General features: G+C 37.3%; 3 protein-coding genes across 6 annotated transcripts in view; 1 reads left to right on the plus strand and 2 right to left on the minus strand.

The window, feature by feature from the left end:
• Nucleotides 1-856: 856 nt before the first annotated feature.
• Nucleotides 857-5,057, minus strand: LOC108749335 (ataxin-10). 3 transcript variants are annotated; one of them, XR_001939361.1, is made up of 8 exons: nt 4,859-5,057; nt 4,323-4,784; nt 3,738-4,231; nt 3,421-3,674; nt 1,728-1,791; nt 1,392-1,655; nt 1,124-1,312; nt 857-986 (listed from the first exon to the last, which is right to left on the minus strand). XR_001939361.1 is itself a non-coding variant. In XM_018487948.1 (6 exons), the coding sequence occupies exons 1-6, from the start codon at nt 4,966-4,968 to the stop codon at nt 1,468-1,470; spliced, it is 1,572 nt and encodes a 523-aa protein (XP_018343450.1). In that variant the 5' UTR covers nt 4,969-5,057; the 3' UTR covers nt 1,065-1,467. The 3 variants fall into 3 exon arrangements, 1 of the variants encoding a protein (XP_018343450.1); XR_001939360.1 differs by having other exon boundaries at nt 1,124-1,655; XM_018487948.1 differs by lacking the exon at nt 857-986 and having other exon boundaries at nt 1,065-1,655.
• Nucleotides 5,058-5,933: 876 nt separating this feature from the next.
• LOC108749491 (proteasome subunit alpha type-5) lies at nt 5,934-8,064 on the plus strand. 2 transcript variants are annotated; one of them, XM_018488253.1, is made up of 4 exons: nt 5,934-6,038; nt 6,600-7,160; nt 7,242-7,388; nt 7,951-8,064. In XM_018488253.1, the coding sequence occupies exons 2-4, from the start codon at nt 6,600-6,602 to the stop codon at nt 8,047-8,049; spliced, it is 807 nt and encodes a 268-aa protein (XP_018343755.1). In that variant the 5' UTR covers nt 5,934-6,038; the 3' UTR covers nt 8,050-8,064. The 2 variants fall into 2 exon arrangements, with proteins under 2 accessions (XP_018343755.1, XP_018343756.1); XM_018488254.1 differs by lacking the exon at nt 7,951-8,064 and having other exon boundaries at nt 5,937-6,038; nt 7,242-7,584.
• Nucleotides 8,065-12,331: 4,267 nt separating this feature from the next.
• The window catches only part of LOC108749490 (repetitive proline-rich cell wall protein 2), a 2,274-nt gene continuing 364 nt past the window's right edge, over nt 12,332-14,241 (minus strand). Inside the window, exon 2 of the mRNA XM_018488252.1 lies at nt 12,332-14,180. Within this exon, the coding sequence (XP_018343754.1) occupies nt 13,014-14,180 (1,167 nt within the window). The 3' untranslated portion in view covers nt 12,332-13,013. The remainder of the gene's footprint in view (nt 14,181-14,241) is intronic.

The following is a 14,241-nucleotide window of genomic DNA, read 5'->3' on the forward strand; positions in this document are numbered from 1 at the left end:
AACCGTGCAAACTAGAGATATTTTACCGAGCCGAGGAGTCGGCTCGCTTACAGACACATCTCGAAGATATATGTATAACTCGCGCGATATAAATCTGTCGTTCTTTGTTGCGACGGGAAAAACTAATAAAGTAAAGGAACGATTATTACAATGTACATATTTGCGTGGCGAGTGTCATTCGATCATATATTTACGAGTTAGAGTCTACTAAAAGTAGACTCTCATTTATACGCCACAACTGTCCGTAATCTTATTCTTAATCGAAATCACGCAATAAATCAGCGATTGGTCATGCTCGATTAGATCGCATATTACGTCCGGAAACCTATTATTACATTTCGTAAATCCTTCCAGACGCGCATGCCGTCGCGTATCACGGCTAAATAGAACGCACACAGTACGTGCCCTTTGAGAGATAATTATCTATTATTATTTATTTACCGATATTATATATACAAGTACACTAGCCGATCCCGTTGAGCCGCGACGCTGGAAATCGTGCGGTTACTGTCCAGAGAATTCCATTAGAAAGGAAAACGTAACTGTCTCTCGTGTATTTCGAAACTTCCGGTATAATTAACGCACAAGTTGGTACGCGCAGGCGGATTTCTCACCCACCACGCGATTCCTCTTGCTCGCCCGCTTACCCGCGCTTCGTGGATGACATTAATAAACACCTATTACGCGCGAGACGACGTCGTCGTTCCTCATCGTAAAACTGTTCGCGACGAGAGAAACGGCCGTGGAGACGTGAGAAATTATCGTCTTAAAACGGGAATCGCGGGGCCAAGGAGGAATTAAGATGCGTGCAATTAATTAATAGAGAAATTATTTATTAAAATACTGCGTCTGCTGAACAGCATAATTGGAGGTTCTATAAATTCTTAAACACGAATCCATCTTGAACAATTTCAGCGAGAAGGCAAGAAAAATGGATGGGCGCAGATTCATTATTTATTGCGAATTTACTTATTGCAGAACGCCGCCTAAAAATATTATTATTCTCATGCGCATTAGTGAAATCTTAATGAGAGCTCATTAAAAAAAAAAAAAAAAAATAATAAAATAAAAAATCTATTTCGCATTACAATTGAATGATCGGCAATAGCAGTTGTATACTTACATTAGCAATTACTAATAGACCGTGAACTCTCGTAGCAGCTTTTATTGTATCGTAAATCACTCGGCCAAGAATGTAGATAAAATATTTCTCTCTATACTACATCGTATTTCGTTTAATGACACAAATCGTTGTAATGATGGTGTCATTTTTTTTTTCGCGAGTGATATAGCAGGATGCATTTCAGTCGAACTAATTGGAACAATAATTATTTATGCATACTAAGATAAACCAATCATTGTATTTTATCGAAGATATTATCGATACAAACAAGCAATAGTTGGATAATTATCGAATTGATTGATTGCCGAGAGCGATCTCGAGTTCTAGAAAATAGATAAATCTTCTTAATCGCGACGCAAAGGAACGATACGGATCAATTTCCCATCTGTGTCCTCGTGCAGAGTCAATCCCATCTCTTGCAACGCGGGATTGTCTGGCACGCCCGTTTTTTTACAATTTTTAATAATTTCTTGATTCTCAGGATTTCCCTCGCACAGATTTCTCAAAGCGAGAATGGTCCATTGTAAGATAACTGCGTAAAAATTATCAATAGAAAAGCGAGCAAAAGTAAAGAAAAAAAAAATTGAAATTCAATTACACTTACGTGGATTCCTCGCGTCTATGTTACAACAATCCAGAAGCAATGGAATTCCATCTATTTCGCGAAACTGGAATCATATATATTATCATTACGTCTTTTTATTCGAAACATCTCTAAGACTCACTAATACCGTTAGAGGAGTAAAGTAATCCTTGAGTTAAATAATATTTTGTTATTTCGACTTCCGTGTGTGTTAAAGTATAACTCGATCTAATTCTGTAATTGAATTATACTTAGTTTCAAAAATAAACGTCCGTATTAATATATGCACTTAGTAAATAATAAACTAAATTTGAATCAAACTCAACACATTTCTCGAGTTACATTGTTCAAGTTAACGATATATTCAGCATAAGTAGCGGACTCATACAGAAATGATCAAAAATAATGTAAAATATAATTTGACACTATGAATTTAACAGTAAGGGAACATCTTTGTCTAGTCTACACGGATGATCGAATTATAACGTCAATATCTCCGTACCGACAACAGATTTATCATAACCGCTGATCAGCAAAAAAGTCATCTGCATCTTACTATCGTGACTACGATGTTCATGTCATCCTTGATACTAGGAGACTGAATTAATATTCCGCCCGCAGGCTCGTGTTTCCGCTCTGATTCATCATAACTAATTTATCTGTCAATACGCATGCGACGTGAACTTTGTCATCTCGCAGATCCGTTAAATTTGCAACGCGTATATCAGATTTCGATCATCTTGCTACATCTCTCAGTCAGATGGAACACTTAATTTCGCTTTGTCCAACACGACAGGCCGCGTGCTATTGCGTATCTTTTGTTCGCGTATTCCGTATCATCCGCATGCGAGATGTAATCAGCGGGAGAGAAATATCGATTTACCGTACATGCATAGCGCACAACCGTGGCGCGCAACAAAAAGCCAAATTTATATTTTGCAACTGTCAAGATTCTCTACGTTTGAAAATAACCTACCATCATTCACGAGGTACAATTTTAATCCCTTGAGTACGGAACAACGTGACGCAAGCGTTCTGTGTGGCCGGAACTCAACGCTGTGGCTATTCTTTTTTTTCTTCGTATGAAGCTTAAGTACACCAAGTGGTTTCGTAACATATAGCTGAATGTAGGACTTTTGCTTAAATACTTGCGTTTTTCTTAAGTTTATAATATACTATTTATTTGTAGAAATTTGTAGGTAGATTAGATAGATTAATTTTGTAAATAATTAAAAAAATTAAAGGTATCAATAAGATGCTTGTACGAGTATAAAATATTTAATAATACAATCTGCGCGATTTTTACGCGATAAAAGAAAAGAATTTAAACCGAATCGCAATTAAGAAAAGGAATGAATAAATAATAAAGAATTTTTTATTTAATTTAAAATTCAATCATTATTAATATTATTATTACTTTTAGTTTATAAATTTAAATGTAATAAATGTGTGCATATCCTTGTCATATCTTCTTTTTCTATTTTTTGTTTTATTATTTATATATCGATTGTTACATATTCAAAAACTTGACGTTCTAATTCCTCTCACGACCATTACGAGGCGTGCTTCAACGGTATACTCATGGAAAAAAATGCTTGAGATAAGTAAGAAATGTTTCTTACCGACTTTAGATAAATATTGTATAAATTTTACATTTCCCTTCCTTTTTTAAGAACAAAATATATTAACATAAAATTCATATAATTGCACTTACCAAATCTTGACACATTTTGTTCTTGTGTACCACATTTGCAATGACTTGTATTAGTCCCGCTTTGAAGCCATATGCAGGATGTTCCTGTGGATCACAATTTGCCGCTGTTGCTTCAGATTCTTGGGTATTATTTATATTTGAGCATACATTTACAGTTCTCCTTTGAGTATTAGGTGCCACTTGACTTAAATTTGTTATTGGAGTAAAATAATTGTCCGCTTCTTTTCCCATCATATGTAACGACATCAAAAGATCTATAAATATAATTATATTATTTTTACATTCAATCAAATTGTACTAAAAACTGATGTACTTACATTTACAATTAATAAGCAAACTCCTGACATTTTCTGAGATCTTGCATTGTGTAGTAAGAAGTCCCAGAATATTAAGAATAAGGATAATTTCTGTAGGATCTATGCTATTCACGTATGTGTCCACGGTCTTTAAAATGAGATCACTTTTTTTACAAAATGTTAATGCTAAGAATTCAGCCTGATCCTCTGTGAGCACTGTATTAAAATCAGATTGCCAAGCATTCCAGACTTCATCATAGATAATTTTAAGTAAATCTAACTTTTCATTCATAGTTATATTATTATATACATCTTCAAATACATTTGGTTGATGTAACAGGAATAACAATGCATCTTTTGCAGATGTAAAACCTTCTTTGGCTGGTTTTAATAGTTGTAAAAATATATCTTTCTTCTCCATTGTGAAATAGTTGTGACATAATTTTTTTAATGCATTGTGCACATAAATACAAGCTGCATTAGCCAATAATCTATTATCAGACTCCATGCAACTCCTAAAAAAATAATGAAAATAATTAATTTTTTATTTTTAGCAAATTATAAAAGAAGATCAAAATAAGTTTTATGTATTATATGTAAACTTACAGAATAACTTGTTTCAGGTTATCACAATTTAAATATCTTAAAATATCCTTTTCTGCAGATGTAATATTTGGACAGGCGTACGTAAATAAATTACATAAAAATTGAATACTGAGCCTAAGGATATCAAATTCATTGTCAATTAAATGGCAAGTGGATTTTCCATGAATCTTAATGTAATCTACAGTCCATTCTGTGACTCCATCATAAGGAAAATGAGAATCATGTGGATAATCACAGTTTTTGCTTTTTTTGCATAAATCAGTTTCAACTAATTCATTATATAAATTTTTATTATATTTAACAGATTCTACGTTTTCTATCATATGTTGTTTATGTTTGTAACTGTCAAGACAAGAGTTCCCCAGACATTTCAAGCATAAAATTATAATCGTATCCGGAGTAATAACTTCACTTAAGAGTACTTGACACATTTGTGCTAAGATACTTGCATCAAGTATCGTCCTGAAACATACGTAATAATTATCATATACGATTATCTGTCAACTGACAACTTACAAACATTGTTATAAACATACTCTGACTCTTGTCTGACAAAATGCTTTGGTTTGACGTTTTGCAGTAACTGATCCCAGTCTTTTTCATTTACAATCGTTTTTAATTTTTGCGAATCAATGTGTGCCGTCATGTTTAATAAAATTGCCACTGTTTATTGCACGGACAAAGCTTTTCATAAACACGTGTCAATTGAGTTAATCAACAGAGCATGATAGAGAATATGAATGTAAACTGCAGTTGAATGTAGTTCTCGTTTTCTGAGCGCCTCTGTACACTAAACGTGCACTATTTACGTTGAACTACGTTTACCCATGGATACTTCCAGCGGATAACATTCAGCGATCTTCAATTTTGTTTTATTGTATTACGTACATACAAAATTAATTGTGTTATATATTGTTTGATTCTATTCCATATAATATTCACAAAATATAATTGCGTAATAAATGTATTATATAAAAATGATAAAAATTAAAATAATTTCTAAAAAAATATTACAAATATGTAAATATAAAGCGGAATATATTTAATATATTCTATGGACGTAAAATTGACACAAAATAGAATCAAATAATATACATAACGTAGAAAATTTAACAGAATCGAAAATCATGATTTATTATCCGTCGAACACATCCGTAGCTACATAATGTGCACGTTTTGTGCACATAGAGGTCTCAGTACAAACGAATTCCCTCCGTTCCATTTAAAACACTGAATAATTATGATGACAAATTTGGATCAATAAGAATAAATTTAATTAAACAAAAGAAATCTTATATACATCCGAGTCTGTAAATCGCGCGTCAAAATCTTTTTAGGTTTTGAAACGCAATCATAAGCAGAATCAGCGATATCACTTAATAAAAAAAAATTGACAAGCAATTTAATAATTTTTTATAACAAGCATCTTTATAAGAATATTAATAATCTAGATGTTAATGAGAAATATAAATCTGCGAAAAATTTATACTAGGCACGTCCACTGAGTCTACTTTCAGGTTTCACATTGTCAGATAACTCGGATTTCTCTCTGGATCTGGAGGTGGTGGAGATACCATGTAACGTTACGTTACTGCTGCTCCAGTGTAATTATTCGTTACACTCTTACACTCTCCATCACTCTCCGTGACTAGCGTTTGTGACAAGTCGGCGTTTTGTACTTTTCCGCTTGCTTTAAGTAAAGACAAAACATTAAAGGTAAATTTATAACTTAGTTTGAAAACAATTTATATTAAATATCACATTTGTCATCATACTTATGTTACAGTCACAGAATACTCGGTTTCGTTTTGCCATGTCATTCTTTGTTAACTGACCTATTCAATTTGTTATTCTAGTTTGTTTATTTTAGTTTTAGCTCTTATTCATTTTTATTAATACTCGAATATTCTGTCGTGCATTGTAATTACATATAATAATAGATGTTTTTATTTTTTTAACTTTATTGAATATATTTGTCATTTTTAGTTGCGCTTAACCTCAAACTTCATTTCTACAGAGTGTTATAGGACGTTTAATGTTTGCTCTGTAATCTTAATTTTACATCACTTTCTTGACAATTTGAAATTAAACAGATAATTCAAATATAAAATAGTTAAAAGCATCAGTTTACATACGTACATAACCTATAGTTGAATCTCGTTATTCATTGCAAGTACTGAAAATATATAGTTCACGTTTTGTATACATTTTCAATACTCGCAATGAATGACGAATAGTTTACGTCTCTAGCTTGTTCATCTATCTATCTATTTCAAGATGTTTCTAACACGTTCTGAATACGATCGTGGAGTAAACACCTTCTCGCCAGAAGGAAGATTATTTCAAGTCGAATATGCTATAGAAGCCATAAAGCTCGGCTCTACCGCCATTGGAATCGCAACAACGGAAGGAGTCGTTCTGGCAGTGGAGAAACGTATTACTTCAACTTTAATGGAACCAACGACTGTAGAAAAAATTGTAGAAATCGATAAACATATAGGATGTGCAGCATCTGGTTTGATGGCCGATTCACGGACAATGATTGATAGAGCTCGAGTTGAATGCCAGAATCATTGGTTTGTCTACAATGAAAAAATGACAGTGGAGTCGACTGCTCAAGCTGTATCTAATTTAGCTATACAGTTCGGAGACAGCGACGACGATGGCACTGCCATGTCTAGACCGTTTGGTGTAGCAATGTTATTTGCGGGGATTGATGAGAAAGGTCCACAACTGTATCACATGGATCCATCTGGTACATTTGTTCAATTTGATGCAAAAGCCATAGGATCTGGTAGTGAAGGAGCTCAACAAAATCTTCAAGAAGTATATCATAAGGTAACTTGTATTATTATTGAATTGAACAATGTTTGTTGACATTAAATGTTGTTGTGTATTAAATTAATATTGTTCTTACAGTCCATGACACTCAAGGAAGCATTGAAATCTGCGCTGACAATATTGAAACAAGTAATGGAAGAAAAACTGAATGATACTAATATTGAAGTGATGACAATGACGCCCGGGCAATTGTTTCACATGTTTAGCAAGGCAGAATTACAAGAGGTGATTAAAGATATTGCTTAAAAAGCTATATTACAGGTATAAGTTAAACGATTTCATCGGATCATGGAGAAATAAACAAATTTCTTAAATAGCGTGTAATGCAAATGTAAATTATATCTCTACTTTACACACGGAGCAAATACTTTACGTCTGTATATTTAATATTTTCATTTATTGTCCTTAAAGAGAAAATATGACGAAAAAAGAAAATATGAAGTGGATTTATATTGCCTTTCATGTTGTATTCCTCTCTAATCAGCTTCCTTTAATTATTTTTATACTGAAACTATATTTTTTTCTTAAAATTTCAATATATAAACAATTTAATGAAAATATATATATGTACATACTCATATATAAATCAATACAGAATCGATATTTCTACTAAGAAAATGTCGATTCTGTACTGATAAAAAAATCGGTTAAAGATAAAAGAGATTAAAAAAATAAAATAAAAATGCGCAAGTAATAGGACAATTTATATTTCAAATACACATATTCTCTCTCTCTCTCTATACATAAAATTAAATTTAAATCATTTACCCCAATTTATTTCATTTAGCTGATAGACTTCAACACATCGGACGAGACTATCGTAAGACCGACAGCCGATAACTTCTTGCCAAACCTTTCCCAGCCAACTACGTCCTTCAAAGGATAAATAGTCATCCTAGATGTCTTTCTTCAGGTACCACTATGTTCCTTAATCTTTCCAATCCTGTATGTATTTTTATACATTGTTTCATTTTCCTATATTGTTTTTTGTCAATAAGAGTATTGATAGTATTTGGATAAAATATAAAATAAACTTTAATTTGCGAATTCATATAGATTAATATGTTAAAATAATATATGACACACACACACACGCGCGCGCGCGCGCGCGCGCATGTGTGTGTGTGTGTGTGTGTGTACAGTTGCATTATAATTGAATTATCTAATTTATTATCTAAATTTAAAACGCCTTTTATATTGTTATTACTTAATAATAATTTGTTAATTTTTTTTATATCGTAATAATTGCACGTAATAATATTAGGTAATATAATTGTAACGAAATATTCTGTTTTAATCTGATATACGTCGAGTACCTCGAAAATTATCGTAAAAAAGAATTGAAACGAATAACCGCAAATAGTCGGAGATTTTTTGTTACAAGCGGCAGTAATAGTGTGACACAAACGGGCATTTCCAGATCGATCCGTTGTTAATTCGTAGCGGTCGGAAATGGGTGTGCGACGGATGGCTCGTTTTCGATTAAAAGCTGCCCGCCGCGACTGAATGCGCGTATCCGAAATCAATAATTAATTTTGCCAGCTAGCCGAGAACGGGGCGAAATGGCTCCGCGAGAGCTTGGCGGAAATGGTCGGATACCGCTTGGTTGGATGCTGTGATGCTCCGATAAAACGTCCCTTTTTATCCCGTTCTCTCGGCTGCCAGATTATTGGATATTATTCCATTTCAAGCGTTCAATCCCGCTACGATTCGCTCGCTTGGATTCCCACCGGGGGTTTCCCTGTCGCCTATTGATTGCACGTAACTCTTAAAATGTCTATACGTGTGACACCGCTGAAATGTGTATGAATCTACATTTTTGTCCCGCCGTGCCTGACACACCCTGTATCCTCCATGAATCGAATCCATTAACCGTATATGAAAAAAAGCCACTCAGATATCCGTACGGTATTTTTTTCTATCGCGTTAAAGAACGCGCTTCGCACAAGATTTGTATCTCCAAGTGCGCTTTTAATGCGCAGGGAAAGTAATAATAATTGGATAGAAACTTTTATATTATGATTCGAGAACGATTGTAACAATACAGTCACAAGCTGATATAAGATAAATGAATTTTATTTTAAAGATAATATATATTCACAGCGATATACAAAAAAATTATTATTTAAATATATATGAAAAATAATTTTCTTTAATATGCATATATAAGATTATTTACGAGAAAAGAAAGGATGGCAATTAGTTTTCTACCGTATAATGCGGTTTAACAATTAACTGTGTGTTTCGCGAAAATTACTTTCGCCGGAAAAAAGATTTCAGAACAGTAGGAAACGGTACGCTCGTGGATTATTGAGGGTGGATCGCTCGGCGGGAGCGATATGGGTTCGAGGAGGACTAAGGGACTAAGGTAAACGGAGTGAGAAAGAGAGACCGACTCGAGGCACGGCCGAGGACTGGTAATTAACTGTGATGAGAGAGAGGCGGTGGGATAGTCCCGTTTGAGTTCCTGAGAATCCCTGGGGACCTGACCCGTCGTATCAGACGCCAAACACTCACTCCCACACATCGACGCCGAAAACCCGTCGTCCTCGGAGCGCGCGTTGCCACGTTCAAGTTTCGCTACGATAATTGCCTTCGCTTCACAGTCGCGCCACCGACACCCGCCACAGCGACGGATAAGAGAGCCCGCCCCCGCCCCCCACCTACCTTTCCTTCCTTCGCGAATAAACCTGGAACGGGGTTGGAACATCGGAAAGTGGATGTAGATAATACTGCAGAAATTTAGTTTACGCGTTTGAGTTCCCTTGTGTCACAGGAAAGCCGTAAAGCGGCGTCTACAACGAGATTTTAAGGCGTAACTTAAGTCTCAAGCCGTAAGAAATTGATTAATCGCAGACGAATGTGAGGAGAATAGGATAATAATCGAATAAACTATGATTAATTTTTTACGACTTAAAGTTTAAAGTTTCAGTTTTATACCTTAATATCTCATTGTAGACGTCGCTTAAAGCATCGTCTTCTTTTTAAAGGCGATTAGAATAAAAAATATACAGCGAATTACATAAAGAATGCAAGATATAATTGACAATTATGCCGAGTGTCAATTCTGTTAAAATTAAATAAGTCGTTTTTTTTCTACATAAATACACGCATTAAGAAACGTAAAAAATTATTCAAGGAGCTATATTTGTTAGGTGAAATTTTCCTTAGAAACAACATCCTTTTGGATGTATTACAACACATTATTGGCGTGTAATAAACAAATCCCATTAAAACAATTACGAAATCGTGATTATGCAAATCAGTGCGGAAACAAAAGGCGCCGTACGTACCGTCCCGTACGAGATGAACGAAATACGAAAACGCAAGGCAGCGGCGATGCAGCAGGAAACTTTCTTCCTTGTTATTACCAAAGAGCCTCGATAGAAAACCGGAAGTGCGCGCGGCATCTCAGCGTAGGTAAGATACCTGTTCAACACACGGGGCTATAATTCACGCATCGCAGAATCGTCGCCATTTTTTTCACTTTCACAGAGAGTCGGTCGTTCGCCCAACGTGAACGTCGCGGTCTCTTCTCACGTTGCATCGCGGCTAGCACTACATTTACATCGTCGGTGCACACACAATTACAGTATAACGCTACGGCCGCATACTCGCGAGTATGGGCGATCGTTTCATCGGCCACTAACTAGTCTTGTCGTTAGCTCGTTACGTGTTCTAATAATGCGCTGCCTAAGTACATCCGATATTATAAATTGCGCTTAACGAGATGAAAGGGGAGTGGGGAGGGATTGATTTTACGACGATCTTCTGTGTTGCGTCATTATCGATTTCTCCCATGTTCGATAATACCCCAGAAGTTTCCCATAATTTTTTGCCGATATGCATAAATAGATAGGGAACCCAGATTTTATTGGTGGCTAAACGAGCGTTCGGGAAGAAGAGGTGAAACGTTCGTCGGACTTTTAGATATACCATACAACGGATATCTTAATCTTTATTCGTATTTAATTGCGCGCTACGAATTTTAATTACACCGCCGCAGCGGCGACTGATAATATCGATAGGAAACCCGAGTAAAGCCGGCTGTCTGTCCTGTGTAACGAAACAGGAAATTCGTTCGTTAATACGGCCGACCCAATTTCACTAGAAATATTTTATCTTTCCTCTACAAGCGAATATCCAATATCGAATTAAACGAATTAATTTTTATAAACTTGTGAATATTATTAATGAAATTAACGGAATGTGTTTAATACCAGACGAAGCTCGAAGCTCACGTAAATTATGGTGACGTTTCTTGCGTTTGTATTACTTAAAATGGCCAATCAAATTTCAATCGGGAAAGATTGACTTGGTGAAAGGAGTAGCGAGATAGCATTCGGATGTCGTAGATACGCTTTGGAGTATTACGTTTTACGTGTGTGCGTGTGTGTGTGTATATATATATATATATGTGACAGGCTCGATGGCCCCGATGGAGAAAGTAATGCTTTCTTGAACGCAAACACGCGTGTATCTAGTTGCTCTTAATTGCGGCTCAGGATCGCTCGAGAATCGAAAGTGTTTGCGGAAGTTCGCGCAGCTTCTGTCTCGAGACTCGGATATGCAACCCCTTCCTTTCTGCCTTTTTTTGTATCTGTGATTTTTGCATTTTCGCGCTCGAGGACTTAATGATCTCTCGACAGGCTAACATCAATAATATTGTGGCTTTTACCTGCTCGCTGGACCGGAAGGTAAACGCGGAAAGCGTCGCTATAATTTACGAGCGAATGTTGACTCGTACTTTTTGGATAGTTGGCGAATCTTTCTTTTTTTTTTTATATTTTCTTGTTTTATGTCAATTGCTCGGATAATACGATAGACAAGGAACGCGCGTTTCTTCGCCAACGGGAACAATGAGAATTTAGAAGAGTGAAACTCTCACTCAACAGTCGACGAAATTTTCTCGAGAAAGTGAATCCTGACGTTGATTTATACTCTCGCTTATACGCGCAACATGTTTGATATGGTTAGCATGAATCTGCGCGTCATACACCATAACGGACGATGTATTATTCCATCTCTCCGCGTTATCTTGCGTTCCATCTACGCACGTTACGCGTACGTTAAGAAAAGTGATCTAGGTATTTTAGATCTGTTATTAAGATAAGGATCGAGAAAAGTGAGGTGTAATAGGCAGAATATTTATTAAATCTTTGATATAAAAAAAAGATACGTATATTGTTTTCACAATGAACTTTTTTTTTTTAACTTAACTTACTTACGTTTCTAAGTATGGTAATATAATACCTCACAGCAATACTATACGTGGACATAACGGATTGCCGCGAATGTTGAGCCAATAATGTTGCGCTGGAATCTGCACGTACTTGTGCACTCTTTTTAGAGCATAGAAAAGTATACATTTGTTTGTAGCTTTCGAATATGTTAATTTATTAATATGCGCACAGGATTCGTTTCATTAGAGAAGGCAGAGGGCATAATCCATAGAACAATCGATTTCGCTTAACTTATTATATCATAATGTACAGTCTAAAAAGTATTGCCGAATAACCGCTACGTTTACCTGGATTTCCGGAAATATAATACAAGAATACGGTAAACTCGTCAATCGCGACAGTTAGTTGTCACCTCCATATTTCTTCTAATTCGCTAATAATCTCGGACCAAAGATCTTTGCTTAAAGCTAAAATTTCTCGTGTAGCTTTAGAGAATTACTTCTCGAGAATTGATGATCCCTAATCCGACGAGAAGTATCTCTCGGAGAATAATTCGGAGAAAAACACGCGATCATCCAACATCGAGGGAGTGAAAGCGTTTTGTAGAGATAAAACGCTTCTCGATGTTCGTTTCTCGCTTTCGCTCCGCGATTCGCCGTCGCGTGGATCAACCGTGAATATCGTAACCTCCACCGCCGCCGCCGCCGCCGCCGCCGCCACCGTGGAAGTCGCCTCCGTCGCCGCCACCATATCCGCCACCAAATCCGCCACCATATCCGCCACCATATCCACCGCCACCGCCGTAACCGCCGCCACCGCCGCCCAGATCACCGTGATCGTGCTTCGGTATGTGAATCGGTATGTGCACCGGAATCTTAACTGGCACCGGTATTTCCTTCTCGACCGGAACCGGAACCTCCTTCTCGACGATGTACGGCTTGTCAACCGGCACTTTGATCGGCACCGGGACCGGCTTCTCCACCGGCACCGGTACTGGTTTGTGAACATGGTACGGTTGCGGAACCGGCACCTTCACTGGCACCGGATATGGTTTCTCCACCGGCACCGGGTACGGTTTGTCGACCGGCACCTTCACTTCGTACGGTATCGGCTTTTCGACCGGCACCGGGTACGGTTTTTCGACGGTGACCGGATATGGTTTCGGCACAGGGACTGGATACGGCTTGTCCACCGGTACCTTCACCTCGTAGGGCACCGGTTTCTCCACGGCGTACGGCTGCGGAACCGGCACCTTTATCTTCACCGGGAAGGGCACGTGCTTCTCGACGGTGTAGGGCTGTGGTACCGGTACTTTCACCGGCACCGGTATGTGCTTTTCCACGGTGTAGGGCTGTGGCACGTATACTTTGACCTCGTAAGGCTTATCCACCGGCACCTTCACTTCGTACGGCACCTTCTTCTCGACGGTGTACGGCTGCGGCACGTGGACCGGCACTTTGACGAACACCTTCACAGGATAAGGCACATGCTTCTCGACGGTGTAGGGCTGCGGCACGTTGACCTTCACTTCGTATGGTACGTGCTTCTCCACCAGATAGGGTACGTGCTTCGTTACTTCGTAAGGTACCGGCACTTTCTTTACAACCGTCACCGTCTTCACATGCTCATCGTAACCAATGCCACCATCACCGCCGCCGCCGCCGCCACCGCCACCGTGTAGACCGCCACCGTCGCCGAAACTATGGTGGAGTCCACGTTTTTCCGTTTTCTTCTCCGTTGATTCCGCTTCGACATTCTGCGAGCTCTTTTCTGCCTTGCTCGAATCCTTCGCGCATATAACTTGCGTGGCCACTGCCACCAAAATGATGGCAATCTGAAATCGTGTTAAAATAATGTTATTATAAAGCTGTATATAATTAATAATTTTATATATT

This window comes from Trachymyrmex septentrionalis, unplaced genomic scaffold (genome assembly GCF_001594115.1).
Source record: "Trachymyrmex septentrionalis isolate Tsep2-gDNA-1 unplaced genomic scaffold, Tsep1.0 scaffold29, whole genome shotgun sequence".
NCBI lineage: Eukaryota > Metazoa > Arthropoda > Insecta > Hymenoptera > Formicidae > Trachymyrmex > Trachymyrmex septentrionalis.